The 14,549-nt window shown below is 40.0% G+C and overlaps 1 protein-coding gene across 4 annotated transcripts in view; it reads right to left on the bottom strand.

The window, feature by feature from the left end:
* BRWD1 (bromodomain and WD repeat domain containing 1) overlaps positions 1-14,549 on the bottom strand; it is a 134,477-nt gene that overhangs the window by 86,207 nt on the left and 33,721 nt on the right. For all 4 annotated transcript variants that reach the window (XM_030577639.1, XM_030577632.1, XM_030577624.1 and 1 more), the window contains 7 exons: positions 13,869-13,997; positions 12,165-12,390; positions 11,049-11,234; positions 10,063-10,246; positions 8,366-8,459; positions 6,874-7,014; positions 4,848-4,933 (listed from right to left, as the gene is read on the bottom strand). In XM_030577639.1, coding sequence (XP_030433499.1) covers positions 4,848-4,933; positions 6,874-7,014; positions 8,366-8,459; positions 10,063-10,246; positions 11,049-11,234; positions 12,165-12,390; positions 13,869-13,997 — 1,046 coding nt within the window. The remainder of the gene's footprint in view (positions 1-4,847; positions 4,934-6,873; positions 7,015-8,365; positions 8,460-10,062; positions 10,247-11,048; positions 11,235-12,164; positions 12,391-13,868; positions 13,998-14,549) is intronic.

Genomic DNA, 14,549 nt, shown 5'->3' with positions numbered 1-14,549 from the left:
GACGGTTCTTGACCCCTGGTATGGGAACAGTTATCTGGGTGATGTCTCTTCAATACAGAACTGCCACATGTTGATCACCTCCAGGCAGAATGATCTGGAGTGAGCGCCCTCTTATCTGTTCATATAATACATACTAAATGCCTGATCTGGTCCTGGAAGGCATAACACGCATTGTGGACGGCCCGAAGCTCAACATACTGATATGGAGTAAGGCCTTCTGTTCTGATCACAGATCCTGCAACTGCAGCAAGTCCAGATGTGCTCCCCAACCCAGAAGGAACGTGACGGTAACCAATAACTTGATCAGAAAAGGCTGAGCGAAGGTGACTTCTTGACCATAATACATGGAGAGTCCCACCAGAGCAAGGACTGCAGGACTGACGAAGGAAGGCGAACCAACCTGCCTAGAGAATGTGGGGCAGGGCAGTAAACCATCCTGAGCCACATCTGGCAAGATAGACTACGTGCAGACATGTGGCCCAACAGGCAGGCTCAGGCACATGCAGACTGTGGTGGATGGTTATGATTGCAAACTGAGACACAGCTAGTGAATCGTCTGAAAGCAGTTGGTCAACAGGAATGCCCTTGGCCTCATGGAATCTAACAGGGCCCCAGTGAACTATTTGCTGAGTGGAAGTGGAGGTCAACTTCATGGTGTTTAGATTGAGACCCAAATGGTCGAGTAAGCATAGCGTGGTGTCGGCGTGGGCGAAAACCTACTCTCTGGAGCTACCTTCAGCAGCCAGTCATCAACATAGGGGAAGATACGGATTCTCTTCCTCCTGAGGTACACCATGACCACTGCCATTCATTTGGTGAAAACCCAGGGGACAGAAGAGAGCCCAGGCAGGAGAACTGTGTACTGAAAGTGGCAGTCTCCTACCTTTAAGCGAAGAGACTTCCTGTAACTCGGCAGAATGACCACATGAAAGTAGGCATCTGCAAAGTCCACAACAGTGAACCACTCATTCTGAGACACAACAGGGAGGACAGCTGATAGAGTGACCACACAGAACTTCATGTGCATGATTAATTTGCTGAGTTCACGGAGGTCAAGGACAGGCCTCATCCCATCCTTGGATTTCAGTATCAGGAAATACTGGGAGTAAAACTCACAACTGTAGCATTCTCACAGAACCTCCTCCACCACTCCCAATGCTACCAGAGAGCTGACCTGCTTGAAGAGCAGCATCTCATGATAGGGACCCTTAAAGAAGGATGGAGAGGGGGTGTGGGTGTGGAGACAAACTGGTTGGCATAACCTGATCTGACAGTGTGTAGGACACAGTGGTCAGACATTATCAAGACCCAGGCATTGTAAAAGCGGGACAGCCTGTCCCCAAAGGAACGAGTGGATGACAAGGGAAAAACAACAACTGGAACAGGGTTCTAGACCAACAAGTCAAAATGTGTGCTTCCCAGATATCAAAAGGAAGGTGTGCAGAGAGGCCAGGCCCCAAGCTCGAGAGCTTCCTCTTGTGAGACTTACTCGTCGTCCTGGGGTAGACTCAATGTCTTGGCGGGAAGGGTGCTGTGGCCTGTATGGCTGCTGTTGCTGTGCCCCGTAATGGTGTCTCTGCGTGGATGGCATACACACCCCCAGCTACCTTAGGGTAGCCCATGAAGCCTTAAAGGAATGCAAGGTTTCATCAGTCGTGTCCAAAAACAAGACCTTATAAATTGAACGGCAAGTCCTCAATAGCTTGCTGTACATGCAGCGCAATTCCTGAGTTCTAGAGCCAGGAAATCCTCCTCTTAGTAATTTTCCAAGGCCATCACCCTGACAAAGTGTCCATCACATGAAGGGCAGATTGCAATGACTTTTTACCACTAAGCAGCCCTCAACAACAAAACAATCGAAATGCATCCTGGGAAGCCTGAAGCAACTGCTCCTTAAATTTGGCCATAGCTGAGCAATTGGGGAAGTCATATTTGGCGAGCAGGACTTGCTGGCTTACGATCCTCATCTGCAGTGATGATGAGAAGTATATATTCCTGCCTAAAAGATCTAGGCACTTTGAGTTTCTGTCCTTGGAGGACGACCTGAATCTGCTCTGCTGAGCCCTGTCATTCACGGCTGTGACCATCAGGGAGTTCAGGGCCAGATGAGAATAAAACCCTTTTTATCTCTGTACCGGCACAAAATAGCTCTTCTCCAACCACCTGGCCATGAGTGATATCAAGGCGTGCCTCATTAATAGGAAGGGCCACTCTCCCAGGGACAGAGGATTGGAGAATGTCCACGAGTTTATGGGTATTCTCCTGGAGAAACTCCACATGAATACCCAGCGACAAGGCCACCTGACGTAACAGGTCCTGGTATGGAACCATCTGTGTTGTTGACGGCGTTGGTGCCAAGGACGGACTCAGTACCGAAGACCCTTGTACCCTTGTCTCTGGTACTATGTCCATACCAAGCCCCAGAATGAGTGCTTTGTGGTTCAGTGCTGAGACTTCAGCGGCACACTCCAGCTGAAGGGCTATCATGGACACCAGCCTTGAAGTCTTGAACCAGCAGCAAGGATAGGACGAAAGGGCAAAGTAGGTCTGCCTCAGTCTGGTATGTCAACACCACTGACACTGTCAGTACCAGCATTGTTCTCATTGTACTAGCCTCAACAGATGCCTGGAACCAAAGTTGGTGGTATGAGGTGTCTGCCCTTCCCTCCACTCTACCAATGAGGCGTCAGAAGCTTCAGTACTGGGTCAGGCCTCATGGATTGCTCAACCAGGTGCAAGTTAACCAGGTGCAGTTAAGGCAAACGTCCTGTGCCACGTAAGTCCTCTTTTTGAATGATCTGCAGATCAAACAGTGCTCCTTAAAATGAGTTTCACCAAGGTAGGGCAAGCACCATGTGTGGGGATCACTGTTAGGAATCTCCACTCTCCACAAATGGCAATGCTTGAACTCAGGTGAGGGCATCACTGGGGAGGACTGCCACTAACAGTATGCTATATACTAATTATGAGGTTGTGAAGCGAGACCCACACAGAGCTCCGACTTCAGCTGACCAGTGGTGAGAAGGAAACAGTGGTCAGGACAGCACTACCTCATATAGCCAAGGGATGGGCTACAAACATGAGTGCAGTCACTTTACTTGGAATACGTGGCTGCATCTACTCAAAGAACAATGCTGGAAAACTCTGGGATCACTAAGTCTTCTGCACTGGCACAGAAACATGTACACAGCTTAAAACAGATATTAACCAAATCACGCCTATAAATTCTTAAAGGACACAGTTATTACATTAAAAGGTGAAACTTGCCTGTGCTTTCCCTTGTCTATTAGCCCTACTACTGGGGACATCTTCCAACTTTTTCCTTTACAAGCCTATGAAATTAAATGTAAAAGGACTCACTATTCACAGATCCTTAATATGCACTGAAGACTCACATCAGGAAATAAAGGAAATTCACAGATCCTTAATATGCACTGAAGACTCACATCAGGAAATAAAAATTCTGCATTTCTCACATTAAAACAATATATGTCACCACACATTCTTACATTCACAAACTGTATTTGAGAAAGTGTGGTATCAGACTACTTAACTTTTGTATTTGCTGATTTCTGAGTCCTTAATTTATCTTATGCACTTCTTATGATAAATTGGAGAGCTGGCCTCAATTCAACAAGATGAAATTTAATGAAGACAAATGCAAAGTACTTCACTTAGGAAGGATAAAATCCAATGCACAACTACAAAATGGGGAATAACTGACTTGGTGGTAGTAGTCCTGAAAAGGATCTGGGGGCTACAGTGAATCACAAACTGAATACGAATCAATGTGATGCAGTTTTGAAAAAGGTTAATATTCTAAGGTATATTAACAAGCATGCTGTATGTAAGTCAAGGGAGGTAATTGTCCCACTCTATTTGGCATTGGTCAGGTCTCAGCTGGAGTACAGTGTCCAGTTTTGGGTGCCATACTTTTGGAAAGATGTGAACAAACTGGAGAGAGTCCAAAGGAAAGCAACAAAAATTATAAGAAGTTTAGAAAACCTGAGCTATGAGGAAAGGTTAAAAACTGGCCATGTTTAGTTTTGAGAAAAGACGACAGGGGGGTGGGACCTGATAACAGTCTTTAAATATTTAATAACTGTTATATAGAGGACTGATCAATTGTTCTCTATAACCGCTGAAGTTAGGACAAATAGTAGTAATGGGCTTAATCTACAGCAAGGGAGATTAGGTTAGATATTAGGAACAATTTTCTAACTATAAGGGTCGTTAAGCCCTGGAATAGGTTTCCAAGGGAGGCTGTGGAATCTCCTAACACTGGAGGTTTTAAAAGAACAGATTAGACAAACATGTGTCAGGGATGGTTGAAATTTACTTGGTACTGCCTCAGTGCAGAGGGCTGGACTCGACTTCTTAAGGTCCCTTCCAGGCCTACATTTCTATGAATGATGATAAAAGTCACTGTGATAATTCGAACATCAACTTTTTAACTTTAACGTTGCCTTAACAAGATATTTGTATTTAGCATACACAAAATGTGGTTTCACTTTTTAAAAAACAACCATTTCAGTAAGAGTAAAGAAGTGAATATTGGCGAGGTTTCTTGTTTTACACACACACACACACACACACACACACACACACACACACACACACACACACACACACACACACGTCCCTTGACTGAGCATCTTCCTTGATTGCTGGTAAAAAGCCCCTAATCCCAGGGTGTTTTCAGAAAATGGATTTCTTCAAGTAACCTAATCATGCTAGAACTTTACATGGGAGATTTTAATCTACATTTGTGTAGACATTGAAAAACAAAACTTGACAACAGTCAGGAGAGACTTATGTGAGAAAGTGGAAATTTTTTTTTTTTTTACCTAGAACTGTTACTGTTGCTTTTCTTGTCACTTTTCCATTCTTCCTCCTCATCAGAGGAACCTGAGCCTTCACTTTCTTCTGCTTCCTGGATTTAAAAAAAAAAAAAAAAAAGTTTAGCTGACTATCAATCCTAAATTTTTTTTTTTTGCAGTGCATATTGTAAGTTCTATATTGTTTTAAACACTAAGATAGCATCCATAAGGGGATGGGAAGATATCAAGTTAAAAAGAGATCTCCTTACTATGTTAAAAAATAACAAATTATTAAAAATAGTGAAGTAAAATTCTTTAATTTCTATTTGAGCTGACTTCCTCAATACTAATACAAACTAGCACTGTACATTAAATTATTCAGCATGATTAGACTGTACAGAAACACATGGGCCATAAAAACTGTTCCAGTGGTTTCCAAGGCTACAACAGCCCCCTTCCCAGTGGTAGCCTCACTTTTTTGCCTATGAATTCCTTAGCACTCTTTGATTGCACACGCTTTGCAAGATTGCAAATTATATTTCAAAATGAGTATTAATATATCTTACACTGACTTCATGAGGACATCAAGAGTCTATGACAGAACCTGGCTCACTTAGCATGCAAAAGAAGAATTTAAAGTGATAGAGGAAGGGGATCCACAAATGGAAAAATACCATGCCCCTCCTCCCCATAAAAACAAACTGTAAATTTGTTTTCCTTAAATATTTCATACAGGATGGGCATGGTGATTTTGTAGATTTTCAGCATATTGACTGGCCTTGTATTCAATTTTTTTTTTAAAGTAAAACAATGTATATTTAAATACAAAATGGATTACACAGTATGTGAAATATCCCCCAATATACTGCAGAAGTTTTAATATTTCCTGCAATTTCTGCCCAGGTGAATTTCAGATTCCTAGGAGCAATAGCACATTGTGAATTTAAGGACTGCTTTTTTAAATAGACCTAGTAACTTGGTATCAGCATGAGCTGATCATGACTCAGGTTGTATCCTACAGCATACTACACAAAACACACGTTAAAAGAAAATAATTAAGGTTGCAGAGTCAAGCACTCAAGGTTAAGAAATGACAGAATTAAGGTTGCCTGTGCATTCAACTGCCTTAACCCTGATACTGTCCTTTACTCCTGCAACTCCCTGCCTCATTCACTATACATTGTTTGACTTTCAACAGATGAAGCAGGGTTCCTACAGTCTCTTCATACACAACCCTGATTCAACCCCATAGCATAGCTACCAGTCTCTCCCCCTGGCTTCAACTACCATATTTCCCAGCCCCAGTTCTTCAATCCCCACCTTTGGCTCTTGTTCCCTCTGCATTTGAGGGGCAACACGGTGCGGCACAAGAGTGTCTCACTGCTTTTTGTTCCTATGCCCAACACCACCGCAGCCAGGAGCAGCACTTATAGGGAAACTCCTGCTCAACCCCTGCCCAACACAGACAGAATCTTTGGAGAATTTAGCTGCCAAATTCCAAGTCACTACTGAGCATATGCAAACATACTTGTTTTCGAAGAATTATAAACTTGGATACATTTTGGCAGTTTTCCCAAAGAACAACAAAAGACATCTGAAACCAGGGGGTAGCCAATTCCAAATCCCTACTACAAAGCATAAAGGCATTAGAGTGTCTCAATGAAACAATTGAGGATTTTTTTGTTTTGTTTTTTAACAATAGGAAAAAATATGTTGTTTTGCAAATCTCGTTCTTGGAAATGGGTAAGCTATTTTTGCTGAAACTTTCAGAAGTGTTCAACCTGAGGCAGATGACTGGCATGGAAAATAATAGCCCAACAGAGTTTGGCACAGTATTTATAAACAACTGAAAGCAAGGTTTTATAACAGAAGTGTTGGGCAATCTAGAGCACTCATAATATCTGTTGACAGTTAACATATTATAGAAATATTTGTTCTTGTAAAACAGGGATGCATGCACTTTCTGCAACAGAAATCTGACATTTTATGAAACTTTCATGATACTTTCCACTAACTCCAGTTACTAAATTGAAGAATTTGGAAAAGCACTCACCTGGTTTATAAAGCCAAAACAGTCATCCCTTTCCTCATCAGATGAATCAAGTTGTTCTGTGTTATTCCGTGTTCGATAACTTGGATATTTACGCCTATGTAGTCTACGCTTGGATTGTATCAGTGAAGCTTCAGAGTCACTCTAATTTATGCAGAAGTAAAAAGTAAGGTGTTACAGAGAAAGATACAATGCTGAATTAATGCAATTCAATTTCTGCATAAATACATAAGTTAAATATAGCTTTGCAATATGAAAGAAAATTTTATAGACTTGTAACAAATATTGTGAACATACACGAACGTGAAGAGTATCTATTCTTGAAGAGCTGAGGTCTAACAAGCTATTCAGAGTTCCCACTTTTTGTTTAAATGTGGTACATCTTAAGGTAGAGTCAAAATCCTAATGTCATAAGTTTTAAAAAAAGTTTTAAACAGTAATTATAGTTGTGTAGTGAAATTGATTATTTACATAAACAGGACTCCTAGTTTATTCTGTAGTTTATCTGCTGCGGAATTGAGGGCCAATTTATGAAATTAAAGAAAAAATAATGTCATATGAGAAGATACAATCAATGCAACTATAAAGAAAGGTAAGCCAAAAACAAGGAGTTGTTTTAAATATAAAAATAAACTGTTATTTTGACAATATAGATCAAAACAAGAAATCGTTCTTCTGAATTGGTGAGAAAGGCTGGCCACTTTCAAGGTTCAATTTTTTAAAAAGTTATTATAAATTGATAGTGGTTATTTTACAACCTAATAGAACTTGCTGCAAATCCACCATTTCATTTACCATTAGTAGCATACCAATTTGAAATCTACTCAATTAAAAAAAAAAAAAGGTTAACGGTAACTAGATATTTTACCTGTCACCAAATCGCCCTGCTAATTTTGGCTTACAGTTTTACAATCATGTTTTCCTATTTAAACCATTCTGTCTTGTTTGGGCCTTTCCAACGAACAACAGAAAAGGAAAAACTGACTGACTGACTGACTATCTAGGAATAACCCTGAAACTGATTGCACACAAAATGCCGTCAAATCCACAAAGTAATCTGCAAAAGAAAAGTGATACTAGACTACTATTCTGATTAATTTCTATGAACTCTGAAGATATCATCCTGGAGGATTCTCACTATTTTTACACTCATTAGTACTGTATGTGACTGGGAAAACTGCCCTATCTATACAGTCTTGAATCCTTTAATACAATAAATAGCAACATCAAGTCCAATCCAGGCCCGCTCTTGACTGTCAGACAAGCTGCCAACCAAGTTCCAGTCAGTGGATGGAGGAAGGTCAAACTCCCAGAAAAAACACACACCAATTCAAGGGAGTCACCATAAAATAAAAAATTTACCAGAAAAATGGGGCATTGGGGTCTGGGAGAATCCTGTAAGATGGTATCTCCAGAGACGCGTAGGTACTTTTTCAACTTGCGGCTCTCTCATGCAGATGTTAAGAGCTCATCATTCACTGTTTCTGTTTCATACCTTTTCTGAGAACTGGAATGTCTTCCTTTTCCTCTCGGTTGCATAGAGCTCTCTCTCTTCCTCTCCTTTTGCAATCCGGTACTCCTCTTGTTTTCTACAAGAGATTTTTGAAACTTGTCAAAATAAAAGTAAAAATCACAATTATGAAAGCAAATTGAGTAGTTACAGGTTTGTCTTCTTTAAAATACTTTATATTCTGACACTGGACCTAGCAAAATTGACAGTTTAAATGTCCAAATTTTATTCTCTCTTGGAATGGTTATAACATGATGGAGAAATTCTATTGTTTCTTCATATTTAAGGCTTTTATATAGCTATCAATTCATAAAGAAAAAACTCTCCTCACACATTGATAAGAAGGATTTGCAAGAAGATTTTTCTCCCAAATTCACCACTATCCCTTGTAGGATGAAATTACTTTCCCCTTCCCTCTCCCTCCCCCCATTTTCAATCTATGGTCCCATCAATAGAAGTAGGCTCAAACATACGGATAGATCACCTCCATTACACATCTTTTTGGTCCCATCTACACTACTTGAATCACGCTAACAGGCACCATGTAGTGATAGGCACCAAGAACATATTTTCTGTTTGCAAAGGAACAGGTTTCTAGATTTTTCTTTTGAACATGCTGGCCAAGTAATCTTAGCTGATACCATTTAACACTAGAGGGTTTGCTTCTCTTCCCTCACGTCCAGACTAGGGTATTAAAATCGATTTTAGATACGCAACTTCAGCTACGTGAATAACGTAGCTGAAGTCGAATTTCTAAAATAGAGGTACTCACCCGTCCAGATGGCGCAGCATCGATGTCCGCGGCTCTCCATGTCGATTCCGGAACTCCGCTCGGGTAGATGGAGTTCCGGAATCGATGTAAGCGCGCTCAGGGATCGATACATCGCGTCCAGACTAGACGCGATATATCGATCCCCGAGCAATCGATTTTAACCCGCCAATGCCGCGGGTTAGTCTGGCCGTGGGTTTCCTCTCTACAATCACCAGGCTTTGCAAGCAGGTGATGACAACAATAGGAGTTCCCACTTTCCCTTTTTCAGACACTTGGCTCTGAGGCTAGGATGAAGGAAAAAGGCTTTTTATAGCCCCTCTGGCTACAAGTGCTGCTGTTTCTTATCCTCAGCAATAAATGCACCTTCTCTTCCTCTTAGGCATTTAATGCTCCTGTACGAAAACAGCAGCCAGCTGTCTTCAAGAACCTTCTGTTGCCTCCTGTTCAGGCAGTGCTCCTCCTGTGTTGCTGATGGATAGCAACTCAAACCAGCAGAGGAGTCGATCAGGAGCCTCCCAAAGATTTTTTTGAATCTTTCCAAGTTACTGAATGTAACCCTATAACCCTCACTTTTCTGGAAAATGAGGCGCATTCAGTGAACCTAACTACTCTTTCAATTCTTTTGGAACATACTTCATTGTTTGCAGTAAACCCTCTTACATGCTCAAGTTATTTTCCAACTAGTTAGTTCTCCCTTCACCCTTATTTCACATACATTTTCCAACTTAGTTTTGAATGCAACTGAAATTAATATTTAGTAATTTCAATTTGCACTAGAGTATTTTTTAGCGTAGGCCTAATAGCAGTGAATAAAGAAGAACATTAAGGTGTTAAACGTATGGGGTAATATTGATAGCAACCTCATTTAAAAAAAATGTCCTTCATATGAGCCAGCTAGATTTTCACACACCTGAATAAATGCAGTGGTATTTCTGGTACAACTACTCTTCGTTTCCAAGCTTGAAGGTCTCGCTCTGTGGCAATTTGACTTCGTGGAGCATTCTGATGCATTTGACGTACACCTTCCACTTGCCCACTGCGACGCAGACCAATATTGGGGGGGGACTGGATGTCTAAACTTGGCCTTCTAAAACCTTAAAAAAAAAAAATAGATAAAAGAGTAAAAAATCTTCTGCCACCGGACAGCTTTGGTGTCTAGTTTGCCCCAATTGTTTGACTGTAAATTAGAAATTAAACATTCTCCAACGAAAGAAAGCTCACAGGAAACATGTTGAAGAATCGAAACTTTGTGAATGGATTGCCTTCTCTGGTGATAAATATATCTGGGATTTCAAGCTGTTTTAAAAATCTTTATATTACTTCCACTGCTACTTTCAAACCCTAATGAAAGGCAGCACAATATGAAAGATGTTTTGAGTTTTTCCTGCTGATTTTGCAACAACAGCTAGCTAGCTAACTAAATACCATGTCACTTATATAGTCATAGGTACATACACATTGAACAGACCTATGTTCATTTTAAATCCACTTGAAGTCCACAAGGTAAAGAAACCATTACTCAATGAAAAGACAATTTTGCAAACTTTAGAAAAATACAAGTAAAAAATGAGTTTCAAGAACTCTTGAAATATTACAGTATTCTACATATATCCTTAAATATTTAGCTGCCTGCAATCAAAATCAACGCTTTTTGTATGTTTAAGGTTGTATGTACCAAAAGCTGGAGATTCAGTCTTTTCAGATACATTTACAGAAGTATCTGGAGGTGTTTTAGCCCAAAAGGCACAGCAAAAATCCCAGTTTTAGACTAGAACCCATGTGGACTATTTCATACTCAAAAGTAGCACAAAAAACTCTTCAGATGAAGTGATTTCCCCCTCCCCACACCTAAACCCCTCCCCACACCTAAACAAATATTTACCAGTAGTTACTGACCTCTGCTAGGCGTTCCTTCCCTATTCTGTAGTCCATTTGGAACAACTTCTTGATCTGATCCAGTTCTTTGGTCTTGCTGTAGCTGTAATTGTCTTATCATGCCATCAAGAATGTTGGGTTCCAGATTTTGTTCATCCTGGTCAACAGTTTGCTGGCCTATCACTTGCTCAACAACCTCTCCATCACCTGGCAAATTTAATACAAACCACAAGCAAACTGGTTAACTGCCATAGACCTAAAGTTGGCTGTGCTGATCACCTTCACAGTACAGCTTAAAAATTAAGCTCTTCTAAAACTGAGTACTTGAGGATAATTCTGAAGCATAACGTGGATAGTCATCCACAAGTTATTTATATTACTTAATATTTTAAAAAGGACACATTTACCAAACCTAAAATGAACAGAAATAATTCATGAGTTTTAAAAAACATATATGCCCTGCAACAGCGGCAACCCAAATATGGCATCAGAAAATGAAATTAACCAAAAAACCTCCATAAAAACGTGAAACAGACTATTTTCCACTGTTTACTCTTTGCATTTATTAGTCTGGAGCAACAACATAAAAGCAAATTAGATTAAGAAACTGTCAATTTTAAGATGTTACCCATACCACAGGCAAAGATTTTTTTGTTATTGTTTGTAATATTGTCTCTTAATGTGTCTTAATTGTAATGTGTCTCAAACTTCTTTACTGATTCTTGCATACCCATGCTATGGTTGCATACAGCCAGGAAACCAGTTATAAACTAAAATACACTAGACAGATGAAATATTTTGTTCCAAAGAACTCACACCTTTTCAATTTGAGCTAAACCACCACCTTCATTACCTGTCAGTGTATTAGTGATTATAGCTTCTTTGTAAACCAGCAACTAGAAGCTGAAACTATAGCAAATACTCTTGATCAGACAATATTACATCCAATAGACATTTGTGTTACACGACAATATATTACAGTTGCATTAAAACCCAACTACATAAATCTCAAGTAAAATATATAAATAACTTCGAGGTAAATGTAGAACATTAATCTTTTCCTATTCAAAAGAATGTAATGATTCCAAAGTCCAATCAGACACAGACAGATCCCGAAGTTGAAATTACTGTTCTTACTTGTTGCTATATATCCCAGTTGAGGAATCAAATGTTCGTCTGCACAGTTCTCTCTTCCTGGTACTAATCTCTGGTATTTTGTTGGATGAGGGTTTCCATCCACATCTACTAAGAACGGAGGTGGCATGAGATGAGGAGCCTGTTGTGTCTGCTCATCTAGGACATAATTGTTAGCGTCTCGAATCAATGGTCGGTAGTCAGTGTGGAAGAACATCTGATCAGGAATCTGGAATGAAGCTTGCATATTATCAACTTGAAAAAAAGGTATGTTAAAGAACTTGTATGCAGAAGAAATTTATACTAAGTTTACCTCCTACTGCGACAATGGATATAGAAACAACAGAGTCAGGTGGCACCTTAAAAACTAATAGATTTATTTGGGCATAAGCTTTCATGGGTAAAAAACACACTTCACTTCCTTTTTTCTTCCACTTCTTTTCACCTACGAAAGCTTATGCCCAAATAAATCTGTTAGTCTTTAAGGTGCCACCATATTCCTTGTTTTTGTGGATACAGACTACCACGGCAACCCCCTGATAACTGGTATAAAGTAGGGATTGCAACCTTTAGCACGTGGCTCACCAGGGCAAGCCACCTGACAGGCCAGGCTGGTTTGTTTACCTGCCGCATCCGCAGGTTTGGCCGATTGCGGCTCCCACTGGCCGCGCTTCACTGCTCCAGGCCTATGAAGTGGCAGAAAGCGGCAGCTAGCACATCCCTCGGCCCACACTGCTTCCCGCAGCCCCCATTGGCCTCCGACAGCAAACCGCGGCCAGTGGGAATTGCGATCGGCCGAATGTGCACATGCGGCAGGTAAACAAACCAGCCCGGCCCACCAGGGGGCTTACCTTGGCGAGCCGCGTGCCAAAGGTTGCCAATCCCTGGTACAGAGACCAAGTTCTCAAAAGGAAAAACACCACACAAAGATCCTATGTCATCCTAGATTTGTGTTGCTCTGACGACATCATATCCCTCATAAAAGAAAGGAATATTGATACGCAAGCAGTTAAAAGTATTCAGTATGTTGATCTTTGAGAGGATAATACATTGAAAGTTCTGCAATCTTATATTAAATAAAATCGCTGCTCTACCCTGAAAAGTAACTATAAAACAGCAAATTTCCATTTTTTAATTTAACATTTAGCAAACATTTGCTTTGTTTCCATCTAAACATATGGTTCTTCAACTGCTGACCAACAAATTTGCTATGGGATCTCAAAGTCAGGCAAGGTTCTTTCTTCATCAAGAATTAGCAGCAGAAACAAAGATTCTGCAATCAAAATTAAGCCTTCAGTTACATCCAAGTAACTGCACTGAAGTAAAATAGGAGTGCAAAAAAGTGTCAAAGAGCTAACAGTCCAAACTTTTATTACTGATGGTGATAAGCAAGAAGAAATGAACCACTTTTCCCTTTTTGATCCCAAGTTGAATAGGTAGGAGAGTTAGGAAAAAAAACCCTCAAATGATAAATTTGGAACAAGAGTAGTAATTTTTTTTTTTTAAACAGAATGTTTGTTTTACTATAGACTGGCACTTCAGACATTCTTCTAAGAGAAAAATAACTGCTTATTAAGCAAAGCAAAAAAAAGCAAACCAGAAGTCAAGATAGTAAATACATATATCCAAGTTTGCAGTATATTTTTCACATGAATTCATTTATTTCTCTAGTCATCATCACAAATGGTAACTGAAACCTGAACTTACCTTTTCATAAGGCTTGTTACACCCAAAACCAAATATCAACAGATGCCCATGAGAATCTGTACAGGCAAAATGTTGTCCATCTGATGAAAACTTGCAGTCAAAAACAGCGCCATGTCCTTGTCCTTCAATCTAGATTGAAGAAATGAAACTCAAGGTAGGCTGTGTCATATTTTTTGAAACAAGCAATATTGTACAGCCTTATCCAAACTTCAATTATCAGAGACTCCCTGTTATTTAAAAACAAGGTCATGTTTCTCCTACTATATGTTACAATGAATTTTTTTTTTGTGACATTCAGTTTATTTAACATTCCTCATTACATGATAATTAGGACTCCGATCTTGGAACTGGATCTGCATCGAAAGACCCTTAACACCTGTAGAGTCTCTCTGAAATCAGCTCCACTTTGCAAAGCAGCAGTATTCACCCATGCAGATGTGATTACAAGCTTGGGCCCCATCAAGTAACGTACCACCAAATACGGCTGAGAGGGGAATATGAGAAATTTAGAGATTTATCCTAGGTCTCTACCATATGTAACCTATTCTCAGTATAAATAAAGAGGAACATAAAATTATATTTAGACTGCAAAATCAAGAATGTATAGTCAGCTATTTCATTTCCTAGATAGGTCCAAATTTTAAGAGAGACTTATTTAAGGTTGTGGATCTACTGTAATTT

Source organism: Gopherus evgoodei, chromosome 1, assembly GCF_007399415.2.
Source record: "Gopherus evgoodei ecotype Sinaloan lineage chromosome 1, rGopEvg1_v1.p, whole genome shotgun sequence".
Lineage (NCBI taxonomy): Eukaryota > Metazoa > Chordata > Testudines > Testudinidae > Gopherus > Gopherus evgoodei.
The sequence above is the reverse complement of the archived record's forward strand: the minus strand, read 5'-3'. Positions and strand labels throughout refer to the sequence as shown.